Below are 14,130 nucleotides of genomic sequence, written 5' to 3' on the forward strand. Positions count from 1 at the left end.
GGGCTAAGAGACAGGGAGGGCTAAGAGACAGGGAGGGCTAAGAGACAGGGAGGGTTAAGAGACAGGGAGGGTTAAGAGACAGGGAGGGTTTGAGACAGGGAGGGCTAAGAGACAGGAGGGTTAAGAGACAGGTGGTTTAAGAGACAGGTGGGTTAAGAGACAGGGAGAGTTAAGAGACAGTGAGGGAGGGTTAAGAGACAGGGAGGGAGGGTTAAGAGACAGGGAGGGTTAAGACAGGGAGGGTTAAGAGACAGGGAGGGAGGGTTAAGAGACAGGAGGGTTAAGAGACAGGGAGGGAGGGTTAAGAGACAGGGAGGGAGGGTTAAGAGACAGGGAGGGAGGGTTAAGAGACAGGGAGGGTTAAGACACAGGAGGGTTAAGAGACAGGAGGGTTAAGAGACAGGGAGGGTTAAGAGACAGGGAGGGTTAAGAGACAGGAGGGTTAACAGACAGGGAGGGAGGGTTAACAGACAGGAGGGTTAAGAGACAGGGAGAGAAGGCTAACAGACAGGGAGGGTTAAGTGACAGGGAGGGTTAAGAGACAGGGAGTGCTAAGAGACAATGAGAGTTACGAGACAGGGAGGGAGGGTTAAGAGACAGGGAGGGCTAAGAGACAGGGAGGGCTAAGAGACAATGAGAGTTAAGAGACAGGGAGGGTTAAGAGACAGGGAGGGAGGGTTAAGAGACAGGGGAGGGAGGGTTAAGAGACAGGGAGGGTTAAGAGACAATGAGAGTTAAGAGACAGGGAGGGTTAAGAGACAGGGAGGGTTAAGAGACAATGAGAGTTAAGAGACAGGGAGGGTTAAGAGACAGGGAGGGTTAACAGACAGGGAGGGAGGGTTAAGAGACAGGAGCATTAAGAGACAGGGAGGGTTAAGAGACAGGGAGGGTTAAGAGACAGGGAGGGTTAAGAGACAGGGAGGGAGGGTTAAGAGACAGGAGGGTTAAAAAACAGGGAGGGTTAAGAGACAGGGAGGGTTAAGAGACAGGAGGGTTAAGAGACAGGAGGGTTAACAGACAGGGAGGGAGGGTTAAGAGACAGGAGGGTTAAGAGACAGGGAGGGTTAAGAGACAGGAGGGTTGAGAGACAGGGAGGGAAGGCTAACAGACAGGGAGGATTAAGAGACAGGGAGGGTTAAGAGACAGGGAGGGTTAAGAGACAATGAGAGTTAAGAGACAGGGAGGGTTAAGAGACAGGAGGGTTAACAGACAGGAGGGTTAAGAGACAGGAGGGGGAGGGTTAAGAGACAGGAGCGTTAAGAGATAGGGAGGGAGGGTTAAGAGACATGAGGGTTAAGAGACAGGAGGATTAAGAGACAGGGAGGGTTAAGAGACAGGGAGGGCTAAGAGACAGGGAGGGCTAAGAGACAATGAGAGTTAAGAGACAGGGAGGGTTAAGAGACAGGGAGGGAGGGTTAAGAGACAGGGGAGGGAGGGTTAAGAGACAGGGAGGGTTAAGAGACAATGAGAGTTAAGAGACAGGGAGGGTTAAGAGACAGGAGGGTTAAGAGACAATGAGAGTTAAGAGACAGGGAGGGTTAACAGACAGGGAGGGAGGGTTAAGAGACAGGAGCATTAAGAGACAGGGAGGGTTAAGAGACAGGGAGGGTTAAGAGACAGGGAGGGTTAAGAGACAGGGAGGGAGGGTTAAGAGACAGGAGGGTTAAAAAACAGGGAGGGTTAAGAGACAGGGAGGGTTAAGAGACAGGAGGGTTAAGAGACAGGAGGGTTAACAGACAGGGAGGGAGGGTTAAGAGACAGGAGGGTTAAGAGACAGGGAGGGTTAAGAGACAGGAGGGTTGAGAGACAGGGAGGGAAGGCTAACAGACAGGGAGGATTAAGAGACAGGGAGGGTTAAGAGACAGGGAGGGTTAAGAGACAATGAGAGTTAAGAGACAGGGAGGGTTAAGAGACAGGAGGGTTAACAGACAGGAGGGTTAAGAGACAGGAGGGGGAGGGTTAAGAGACAGGAGCGTTAAGAGATAGGGAGGGAGGGTTAAGAGACATGAGGGTTAAGAGACAGGAGGATTAAGAGACAGGGAGGGTTAAGAGACAGGGAGGGTTAAGAGACAGGAGGGTTAAGAGACAGGGAGGGAAGGCTAACAGACAGGGAGGATTAAGAGACAGGGAGGGTTAAGAGACAGGGAGGGTTAAGAGACAGGGAGGGAGGGTTAAGAGACAGGGAGGGAGGGTTAAGAGACAGGGGGGAGGGTTAAGAGACAGGGAGGGAGGGTTAAGAGACAGGGAGGGAGGGTTAAGAGACAGGGAGGGAGGGTTAAGAGACAGGGGGGAGGGTTAAGAGACAGGGAGGGAGGGTTAAGAGACAGGGAGGGAGGGTTAAGAGACAGGGGGGAGGGTTAAGAGTCAGGGAGGGAGGGTTAAGAGACAGGGAGGGAGGGTTAAGAGACAGGGGGGAGGGTTAAGAGACAGGGAGGGAGGGTTAAGAGACAGGGGGGAGGGTTAAGTGCAGTAGATGTTTTGGGATGTTTCTGTCTGTGTCTAGGAGAGAAGGGCTAAGTGCATTCCGTCTCCATCGGTCTCGGGTCGTTCCATGGATAGCGTGCCTTTCATGGCCTTGTAACATTCTATACATTTTCATAAAACCCTCAATTTAACAGTTTTATCACACACATCTACGCTCTAACTAAACCATGTTAATAAATTCCAACAATTAATTGTTTTCTCGGAAAATCCCAATTTTGGCATGTCCCACGTCGTTTTTCCCGAAACTTCTAGGACAATTTTAACCCAGTTAACCCCAAACCTCCCCAAGTTTCCACCATCATCTCCCGCTCCCCATGCATCCCTAGCAGAGGGGCTGGAGCCGGAACAGTGATCCCCAGGTTCATAAAGAGGGTGTGAACTGCCAGGAGATACTCCAGTCTGAGGGTGGCTGACATGTTCACACAATTAAGCACAGCAAATCTCAACGTCACAGCACACACACAATCAATTAAAGGTCAATCAGTAGGTCAACTAAGGTCAATCAGTATGTCAACTAATGTCAATCAGTAGGTCAACTAAGGTCCATCTTAAGTGAAAACATGCATCAGATTATTGAACATTCTTAAAGCTGAAATGCCCCCTTCTGTTACACAGGTTCATTCCATGAGTATGCAAAGTGTGTTGTAAAGACAGAGACAGCACCCTCCGCTGGGTGGGGTGGTCCTTTTCTCCTGAATCCTCACCTTCCTTACCCTCTCTTTCTTTGAACTGACAGTCAATTATATTTCAGCTGTCTGTCACCGTCCGTACATTATAAATACAGGATCAAAAAAGGCACAAAGACTGATTGAGGGATCCAGTTTTGAGATTCAGATTAAAGATGTTCTCTGTTCCGGGACATTAAACATTTTAGTCATTTAGCGTATGTTCTTATCCAGAGTGTCTAACAGTCGGTGCATTAAACTAAGCTAGGCAAGACAACCACATAATCACAGTCATTGCAAGCGAAACACTTTCCTCAATAAAGCAGCCAACAGCTAAATTAGTACTAGTAAGAAAACACAGTGTCCCAGTGTTAGTGCAAAGAAAAGTACAACAGTAAGGATTTTTTTAAATAATTTTTTTAAAGTATTGTTTAGGCCGGGGCTGTGAAACACTCATTTGGGGCCTAGTTTTGAGTTGTAGCCACGACATGGTCAGTGCCAGGTGGTGGTTGGTCCATGTTCTGCCTGGTTTTAGTTGATACATTAGTCATCTAAAATCCTGCCAGGGGCTGTGTAATGGGCTTATGTAATGGAATAGGTCAGACCAGATAAACATCTCTACTCACTACATATAAAACAACTTCCTGCTTAACCGCTGTATCCAGGCAACTAACAGAGCCTAATGAAAAATACATTTACCGCAATACTTTTTTTTTTTAAACACCTGTTATGTATGACAGGGTGCACTGTACAACTTAAGACAGTCCACTTCTACAGTTCTGCTTGTTTTCAAGTCTACCTGGTAGTTAAGTGATCATATTTATTGATTGGCTGGGGAGTGCATTCACTCGGGTAGTATTCATTAGTGCACACCATAGGAAAAAAAAAAATTTGCAACGAAAACACATTTCTTATTGGACAAATTCCGGTAGGTCCCTGCCGTTTGGTTTCCTAGTGAATAAGACCCAGGGTCCGCGCTCAGTTGGCTGAAATATTGGAAACGTTGCAGACAAAAATGCCGTTAATAGAGCTGAATGATCCCTTATTCCACATGTCAGAAGCAAGACACTACACAGAAAAATAGTTTATTCTCACAAATAAACTTTTATGTTGTTTTCAAGTATTCCAAAACTGTTAAATAAGTACAGGGGGTGTGTTCACGTGATTTTACATATTGGACATATAAGCACTGCTCCAATTTAATGTTCTGTTGGAAGTGTTTTCCCACGACCCCACGCAACACTAAAATGTCTGCAAACTATTCACATTTCTTTTTTTTTTTTTTGAATTTCATCAAATCGGAAATGTTGACAGCTGGCTATTGAACAAAGACCACACAGACAGTGCACCTGGAACAGTATACAGTGAAGAATGGAGGGTGACTGACGTCCATACAGGGGATGTACACGTATAGCCAGGGTTGCGTTCATTAGGGAACACAACGGAAAATGTTTTGCAATAAAATAAAATAAAATAAAAAAAGTGACAATTTCTTAGGAAGTCCGCTCTCATTTCAGTTAAGCTTTTTCCCCCCCCTTTTTGTGCCTAAATGAACACAACCCTGGTTAATAACTGTGATTTAGCTGCTTGCTGGTGATATGAACAGTACAGGAGAAAAGAAATAGGGGTTAACATTCATCTCAGTTGATCCCTTGATTACATTTGGCAGTTCAGTACTTCCACACTAAAGACCTGTTTCCCAGACAAGGATTAAGACTAAAGAGCACGGAGAATCTCTATTGAAATAGCTTGGTAGTTCAGGGCTAGTCTGAATGTGTCTTGAGAAACCAGCCCTAAGATAACTCAAATAAAAGACTATACAGAAAGACTGGGGGTGTGGGGCAAGAAAGTGTTCCCATAGTTACAGTTACCGAGGGACTACCTACTGTTCTTCACCTTCTGTTAATTATTTTTTTCTAAAATTAGGCCTAAAACAGATATCCCAGGAGTCGTTCGTAAGGCACCTAATACTGTTTTGAAAATGATTGACTATTTAGTTGGTATAATATTCTATTTAGTTCTCATGTGTTCACTATGAATGATTGGTTCTGCAGGGGATCTGAGAAACAACTACTAATACTTCAGCGAGTTTGAACTCATTTCCAGAACACGATTCAGTCTTTCTGTACATTCCTTCTTCTCCTCTCCATCTTACTTCGTGATGACGTGTTTAAAACAGCATACAGACGTCCCTACACATCATGTATTTCACCGATTAGTGTTTAAAACATTAAACCACCATTAAATGCCATGTTTCCATTGATCAGAGTGTTGTGGCTAGACGGTATACAGCATGTGTCAAACTCATTCCACGGAGGGCAGAATGTCCTCCCTTGTACTTGATCGATGAATCAAGGTCACTAATTAGTAAGGAACTCCCCTCACCTGGTTGTCTAGGTCTTTAATTGAAAGGAACAACTAAAAACCAAACAGACACTAGGCCCTCCATGGAATGAGTTTGACACCCCTGGTATCCAGCAAAGGTTAAAAAAGTTGCACGTTCGAGTCGGGGAGAATATTAGCATTTCAGCTAACCCTAACCTAATTCTCCTAACCTGCCAGGAAGTCAAATTCTGTCCGTAGCGGTATACGATCTAGTCAAAACCATCAGACGCTACTGAAATGAAGGTTAAACTACCAAAACGTTGGTACATTTCTTCACTTGTCAATGACCTATTACCCATCATGCTGTAAACAGTCCTGTGTGAGCTTTAACACGTTGGGATAGTGCAGCTAGGGCAAACATTCTCTTAGAGAACACAAAACACAGGGTTTGTTTGGAGAGGAGAAGCACGGTTGGGGCCCAATTCCATTTCAATTCAGACAAGGAAGCAAACTGAAATTCCAATTCAGAATTCCGGGTTTGTGTCCTGAATTGAAATTGGAATAGAGCTCAACCCTGATGAGCAGCTGATAGAAGTCCACTATGATTCCAGTGTGTTGGTGGGACTGAGTTCATTCATGAGTTGAACGGTTTAGAACAATGGAAACCTGTCATTATTCTACAACTGAACAGATTGATCCCGTCAGAACATTACTGGACCCATATAATATGGGTTTTACACAAACTAAAAAATAAAAAATAGTCTGGTTTGCCAACAGAATTTAGAATTGCGTACTGTGAGACAAAGATAAAGTTGAATAAGTCTGTCTACAGGACAGAGGATAGTCACCATAACAACTGTACACCTTCTACAATATTCATGTTCATTATGAATAATAATAATAAGAGGAAGAAGAAGACAGAAGTGCATTCACTTTCATTTACAGAAACAACTTTTCCTTCCGATTCTCTTTTTATTTGATTTTTAAATTTACTTTTTTAAATTACTGAACTTCTTTAACATCATCAACAGGACAGTTGATTTAGTGAGTCAAGTGTTTTCTGTACATGTAAAGGTGGAGGGACGGGCCTGCATCCCAAATGGCGCCCTATTCCCTACATAGCGCACTACTTTTGACCAGAGCCCAAAGTAGTGCACTGCATAGGGAATAGTGTGCCATTTGGAACGCAATGATGACCTCCATTCAGAGAGCTTATCAGGCGTTGAGCCTCAGAGACTGGTCTTCTCTCCTCCGGGAGGAGATATCGATGTCAATTGAGTCTTTCCCCACGATGAGACGCAAACGTTTCGCCGGCGGGAGTGGAATGAAATCGTCCTCAAACTCATCGTCAAAGTAATCATCATCATCGTCATCCTCCTCTTCCTCCTCATCAGACGAAGAATCATCTACCACAACGTTTTGCATCCTGTGCCCCCCGTGGCTCCCACCGTTCCTGGCCTCCAGGCCGAAGCCCCCACCACCCAGGCCACACCCCCCCGTGTCCCCCCTGTTGAAGGTGCTGTCGTCGGGGTGCGTCTGGGTCCGGCCATCGTCCTCCCTCTTCAGCTGGATCTTCAGCTTGGTGGAGCTGCTGGTGCTGTGGGGACCGGGAGGCCCGAACCCGTTCAGCTTGGACACGTGGTAGGAGCTGCATGAGCTGCCATTCTGCCTGTCCTGAGACTGGTCCTTCCTGAACATGATGCTGATCTTGGAGGTTGATGAGGATGAAGATGATGATGATGATGAGGAGTTGACCGGGGGTTGGGCGGTAGGCTGCGGTGTGGTCGTGGTGCTGCTCGCCTGCTGCTGCGTGCTGATTGGCTCGCTGGGCTCGTTGGTCTTGCTACTGCTGCTGTCTCGTCGCCGGCGGAGCGTCAGTTTGGGGATCCCTCCGCTGTTCTCCAGGATCAGCTGGGCATCGTAGCGCGTGATCCGCTGCTTCTTCTTCCCTTTGCTCTGCGACCTGTCCCCCCTGTGGCTCCGGTAACCCCCCTTCCCCTTATGCCTCCTGTCCTTCTCCCTCCCCTTGTCCCTGTTCCTGTCCTTCCTCCGCTCCCTGCGGAGGGGCTTGCTCCCATTGTAGTCCCAGTGGTGCTCCGGGACAGAGAGGCCCAGCAGCCTCTTGTCGCAGTCCGCCGTGTCGGCAGTACTGTGGTGGTGACGGGGGTGTTGGGAGGCCGCCACCGGGGCCGCCGCTATCGGCGTTAACAGCTCGCCGTATGACGAGTCCTCACGCTTTATCGTCCGTTCGGGCTGGAGCTGGGTGAGCTGGCTGCGTCTGGTACAGACCCCTCTGCTTGTGTAGCCAGCATCCAGACCTCCACCCAGCTCCAGCCCGTGGCCCAGGTACTGTTCCAGGTCGGCAGGCTCCGTTTTAATCACCACCCCTCCAGGGACGGTGCTGTGGGCCTCCAGCCCCCCAGACTCCAGTTTAACCCCAGCTGACCCGGCTACAGCCTCCTGGACCTTTACCAGGGTCCTGGTGGACCTGCGAGTCCTGTAAGTGCAAGGCTGGCTCTGGCTGCCCTGGCAGACTGCCGGGGTGTTGTTCTCCTTGACCGCATGGCGGGTCAGGGCTGTCTGGACTGGTCCCTGTGAATCCTTCTCCTTCTTCAACGACACGCCCGCCTTACATAGCGACAACGTCCTCGGCTCCCGGAGACCCAGGCGACCAGGCCCCGGACCCAGCACCTCCCCTCGGGCCCCCAACGATGCTGCCGCCTTGGGCTCCGAACCTCTGCCCCTGCTGCTTCGACTCCGCAACCGCACCTTGGAGAGCGAAGGCTTGGCGGGTTTGGATTTGAGTCTCTTTGGTACCCTGTTAGTGTTTCTATGACTTTGTTTAGAAGGTGAGGTAGAGGTTAGAGCTCTGGAAAGAGACTGTCTGGTTTGAGTCCTGGTTTTGCTGAACTTCATACTGGAGGAAGTCCTTTTCCTTCCAGCTGAGGGGGAGAAGAGTGGGAAACTAAACATCAAATCATTCCTAAATTGAATTTTAAACGTAATTCTTGAAGTAACTGTTAAAATTGTGTTTCTTTATTTTACACATTTAAAAAAAAAATCTACAAATTCAGCATAGGGGAAAAACTAACAATACAAGCGGTGGAGGGGATCCAACTAAAACCCCAATTGGAAACAATGGACCCCAACCTCAGCCCTAATTTCAACCCTGGTTTTGACCTGTTCTTACATGTGTGTGTGTTTGGCATGTCCTGAGAGTCTATGTCGGTGTGGGATTCCACAGAGTGGCTGTCGGAGTTCCTGCTGCCCTCTCCCAGCTCCATCTTCTTCAGCCGGTTCAGACGCTTGTCCGTCTCCCGTAACCCGTACTTGCTGTTGATCACCGGAGCCTCCGCCGGCAGCCCGGCTTTGGATTTGAAAGCACCAGTGAGACGTCTGCAAAAACAATAAACGAGGACCGGTGAAGTTCACAAATACGTCTTAAATTGTAATACCTCGTCTTCATATTCCTTCATCCACACGAATAAACCCTGCTTATTAATGTGCATTTATGTATTTGTATTAATTGTGCCATTGCTTCGCATTACCTCAAATTATGTCAACAAAAGAGATGGAAATCCAAAGCAGATTTTGTTGTTATTCAATCAATAGAAAAATGGGATGTCAAGACCAATTCGTACCGTTCACACGTATAGCATTCACAATATTCATTGTTCTCCCCAAAGAATCCGTCACCGTAGTAACAGGAGATCTCCTCTCCTGGTTCGATGTCCCTCAGCACCTTGACACAGGCCGTGTCGCGACCCGTCGACACAAACTGGAACACACCACGACATTCATGTTACACCTTCAGCCATCTAAGCCACACAACTACAACCGTTACACACCAGGGACCGTGTTTACAGAGAGTCTCTGAGTAGACGTGCTGATCTTATTTAACCTTATAGATCACTGCTGCTACTCGCTGTTTATTATCTATGCATGGTCACTTTACCCCTACCTACATGTACAAATTACCTGGACTAACCTGTACCCCAGCACACTGACTCGGTACCGGTACCCCCTGTATATAGCCTCGTTATTGTTATTTTATTGTGTTACTTTTATATTTTTTCACTTTCATTTATTTAGCAAATATTTTCTTTTTAACTGCATTGTTGGTTAAGGGTTTGTAAGTAAGCATTTCACGATAAGGTCTACACCTGTTGTATTCGGCGCATGTGACAAATAAAATTTGATTTGATAAATACGATTATATGGAGGGGAAGGACATGATCCTAAATCAGCCCTTTATAAATATGGGCCCTGAGGTAACCTTTATCACAGGTGGGTAGGAGAATCAAAAACTGAAGTGAACAATTCAAAGTAAAGAAATAAACTTTTAATGAAGTGAAACTTTTCAGTCACAACTTTGTTAAGGCATGTTTCACCAATCTTTTGTTGCAAGAAATAAAACGATACATTAAAAATAATAGTATATTTTATTGTCTGTGTGGGAACCAGCCTCTTTCTGCCATCTTAATCAATATACCATGTGTATTGCGCTAACCTCATTCCACACAAAGGGTAGCAGGCTATGGTACTGATCCCTGGGCATTATCACACTCACCTTGCAATTTGGCCGGCAATCTGAAAATACAAAACAACACAAAAGATTAGGATCACAATTTCCTCAGAGAGAGAGAGCAGCATAGCTTTAACTGACCTTCTGGAACACTGACAAAGGACTCACCCTATCTGACCTTCTGGAACACTGACAAAGGACTCACCCTATCTGACCTTCTGGAACACTGACAAAGGACTCACCCTATCTGACCTTCTGGAACACTGACAAAGGACTCACCCTATCTGACCTTCTGGAACACTGACAATGGACTCACCCTATCTGACCTTCTGGAACACTGACAAAGGACTCACCCTATCTGACCTTCTGGAACACTGACAAAGGACTCACCCTATCTGACCTTCTGGAACACTGACAAAGGACTCACCCTATCTGGCCTTCTGGAACACTGACAAAGGACTCACCCTAAATGGCCTTCTGGAACACTGACAAAGGACTCACCCTATCTGACCTTCTGGAACACTGACAAAGGACTCACCCTATCTGACCTTCTGGAACACTGACAAAGGACTCACCCTATCTGACCTTCTGGAACACTGACAAAGGACTCACCCTATCTGACCTTCTGGAACACTGACAAAGGACTCACCCTATCTGACCTTCTGGAACACTGACAAAGGACTCACCCTATCTGACCTTCTGGAACACTGACAAAGGACTCACCCTATCTGACCTTCTGGAACACTGACAAAGGACTCACCCTAAATGGCCTTCTGGAACACTGACAAAGGACTCACCCTATCTGACCTTCTGGAACACTGACAAAGGACTCACCCTATCTGACCTTCTGGAACACTGACAAAGGACTCACCCTATCTGACCTTCTGGAACACTGACAAAGGACTCACCCTATCTGGCCTTCTGGAACACTGACAAAGGACTCACCCTAAATGGCCTTCTGGAACACTGACAAAGGACTCACCCTATCTGACCTTCTGGAACACTGACAAAGGACTCACCCTAAATGGCCTTCTGGAACACTGACAAAGGACTCACCCTATCTGACCTTCTGGAACACTGACAAAGGACTCACCCTATCTGGCCTTCTGGAACACTGACAAAGGACTCACCCTAAATGGCCTTCTGGAACACTGACAAAGGACTCACCCTAAATGGCCTTCTGGAACACTGACAAAGGACTCACCCTATCTGACCTTCTGGAACACTGACAAAGGACTCACCCTAAATGGCCTTCTGGAACACTGACAAAGGACTCACCCTATCTGACCTTCTGGAACACTGACAAAGGACTCACCCTATCTGGCCTTCTGGAACACTGACAAAGGACTCACCCTAAATGGCCTTCTGGAACACTGACAAAGGACTCACCCTATCTGACCTTCTGGAACACTGACAAAGGACTCACCCTAAATGGCCTTCTGGAACACTGACAAAGGACTCACCCTAAATGGCCTTCTGGAACACTGACAAAGGACTCACCCTATCTGACCTTCTGGAACACTGACAAAGGACTCACCCTATCTGACCTTCTGGAACACTGACAAAGGACTCACCCTATCTGACCTTCTGGAACACTGACAAAGGACTCACCCTATCTGACCTTCTGGAACACTGACAAAGGACTCACCCTATCTGACCTTCTGGAACACTGACAAAGGACTCACCCTAAATGGCCTTCTGGAACACTGACAAAGGACTCACCCTATCTGACCTTCTGGAACACTGACAAAGGACTCACCCTATCTGACCTTCTGGAACACTGACAAAGGACTCACCCTATCTGACCTTCTGGAACACTGACAAAGGACTCACCCTATCTGGCCTTCTGGAACACTGACAAAGGACTCACCCTAAATGGCCTTCTGGAACACTGACAAAGGACTCACCCTATCTGACCTTCTGGAACACTGACAAAGGACTCACCCTAAATGGCCTTCTGGAACACTGACAAAGGACTCACCCTATCTGACCTTCTGGAACACTGACAAAGGACTCACCCTATCTGGCCTTCTGGAACACTGACAAAGGACTCACCCTAAATGGCCTTCTGGAACACTGACAAAGGACTCACCCTATCTGACCTTCTGGAACACTGACAAAGGACTCACCCTAAATGGCCTTCTGGAACACTGACAAAGGACTCACCCTAAATGGCCTTCTGGAACACTGACAAAGGACTCACCCTATCTGACCTTCTGGAACACTGACAAAGGACTCACCCTATCTGACCTTCTGGAACACTGACAAAGGACTCACCCTATCTGGCCTTCTGGAACACTGACAAAGGACTCACCCTAAATGGCCCCCTATTCACTATTTAGTGCACTACTTTTGACCAGAGCTACTCAGCCGTCTGATATTAAAACACCTATTATCTGTTCCTGTGTTGGAGACAGACGCAAAAACATCCATTGTAACTGCCCAGAATAAATCTATCTGTAAACTTTATTTGGGAGTGCTGGCCGTATTTTTTTCATGTAAGTTGGGTTTACTTATTGTATTTTGATTGATTTATTCAACCTTATTCTACAGGTAAATGAATTAAGATCCAATGCCAACCCATATGGTGTCGGCAGTGGAGACTGTAGTACCGTGGTTGATGAAGGCTGCAGGCCCCAGCCACAGCTGAGCACAGTTCTTGCGTGTTGAGTACATGACACTGAAGTCGTTCTCCCCGTGCCGCAGCAGCATGTTCTCCTCACTCTCCGACAGCTCAGCGATGCAGCCCACCAAGTACTCAATCTTATCATTCCTTTTCCTGAAGACCAAGAGAAAGAAAGAAAGCGAGAGACAGAGACAGAGGCAGAGACAGAGGCAGAGGCAGAGACAGAGAGAGAGAGAGAGAGAGAGAGAAGGCGATCCAAATAAGGGACGTGATCACTACGACAGAAAATCAAGGACTAAAGTGCATAGTGGTTTTAGTGGTTTGAGAGAAGGTCGGTCCATTTCCATGATAATGATGTCAGAACAGCATGAAGTGTGAAATACGTTCCTCACCATTCCTTTGTTGCCACGATCTTGGCTCCGTTTTGCTCAGAGGAGTAGCGGTTACACGGGAGAATCTCAAACCCACTGTCAGTCGCAAACATCCGGAGATACACAAATACCTGTACAAATGGGAAAACAAAAAAGTTACAAGGAAAGAAGTGACTTGATCTTGTGGTTCACCAACCTAATAAAAAGGTATGTGTTGGATCAGTTGATTGGTGCAGGTCCTACTTCATAATGACTGTTTATCGGCCCAGCACCACATCAATAAGAGATGTGTGTTTCACTATCAACAGTGCTACTTGTGGGGGTGCTTCCCAAATGATATAGTGCACTACTTTTGACCAGAGTCCTATGTGACCTAGCATAGGGTGTCATTTGTGACTCTGTGGTGTTGTAATCTCACATGCTGTTTGAAGAGCTTCTCCTGGGCTTTAGACTTGTGTAGGAAGTGGTGTCTGGACCAGTCTCCAGAGGTGAGCGCTCTGAAAGCCTTCTCCAGGTTGTCATGCTTCTTGAACCGCTCAATAATCTCCTTCAGCTCCTCCTGTCTTCCCTTAATTGGTCGAAACCTGTCACGAACATCACCAGTGTCATCAATAACAACAAAAACATTCCGGTTTCCAAGGTGACCAAATACAATTCAAATGATCTAGCGAAAGATCTAGAAGGAAGACTATAAGTGGATAAGAGACATTTCACAAAAACATTTCTCGATGCGTTCTAAAGTGCTCATTGTCAGTGACTGCAATTGATTGGATTTCTGTAGTGCTTTTCCAGACAGTAGCACTCTGACAGTGATGAGAGAGGAGGTCTAGACCTGGCTCAGTGATGAGAGAGGAGGTCTAGACCTGGCTCAGTGATGAGAGAGGAGGTCTAGACCTGGTTCAGTGATGAGAGAGGAGGTCTAGACCTGGCTCAGTGATGAGAGAGGAGGTCTAGACCTGGCTCAGTGATGAGAGAGGAGGTCTAGACCTGGCTCAGTGATGAAAGAGGAGGTCTAGACCTGGCTCAGTGATGAGACTGAAGGTCTAGACCTGGCTCAGTGATGAGAGAGGTGGTCTAGACCTGGCTCAGTGATGAGAGAGGAGGTCTAGACCTGGCTCAGTGATGAGAGAGGAG

The 14,130-nt window shown here is 46.9% G+C and overlaps 1 protein-coding gene across 3 annotated transcripts in view; it reads right to left on the bottom strand.

The window, feature by feature from the left end:
- Positions 1–4,220: 4,220 nt before the first annotated feature.
- LOC121560684 (histone-lysine N-methyltransferase KMT5B) overlaps positions 4,221–14,130 on the bottom strand; it is a 30,511-nt gene continuing 20,601 nt past the window's right edge. For all 3 annotated transcript variants that reach the window (XM_045215966.1, XM_041873605.2, XM_045215967.1), the window contains 7 exons: positions 13,415–13,580; positions 13,018–13,127; positions 12,612–12,778; positions 10,045–10,064; positions 9,116–9,252; positions 8,665–8,870; positions 4,221–8,416 (listed from right to left, as the gene is read on the bottom strand). In XM_045215966.1, coding sequence (XP_045071901.1) covers positions 6,690–8,416; positions 8,665–8,870; positions 9,116–9,252; positions 10,045–10,064; positions 12,612–12,778; positions 13,018–13,127; positions 13,415–13,580 — 2,533 coding nt within the window. In that variant the 3' untranslated portion in view covers positions 4,221–6,689. The remainder of the gene's footprint in view (positions 8,417–8,664; positions 8,871–9,115; positions 9,253–10,044; positions 10,065–12,611; positions 12,779–13,017; positions 13,128–13,414; positions 13,581–14,130) is intronic.

This window comes from Coregonus clupeaformis, unplaced genomic scaffold (assembly GCF_020615455.1).
Source record: "Coregonus clupeaformis isolate EN_2021a unplaced genomic scaffold, ASM2061545v1 scaf0570, whole genome shotgun sequence".
NCBI classification, from domain to species: Eukaryota; Metazoa; Chordata; class Actinopteri; order Salmoniformes; family Salmonidae; genus Coregonus; species Coregonus clupeaformis.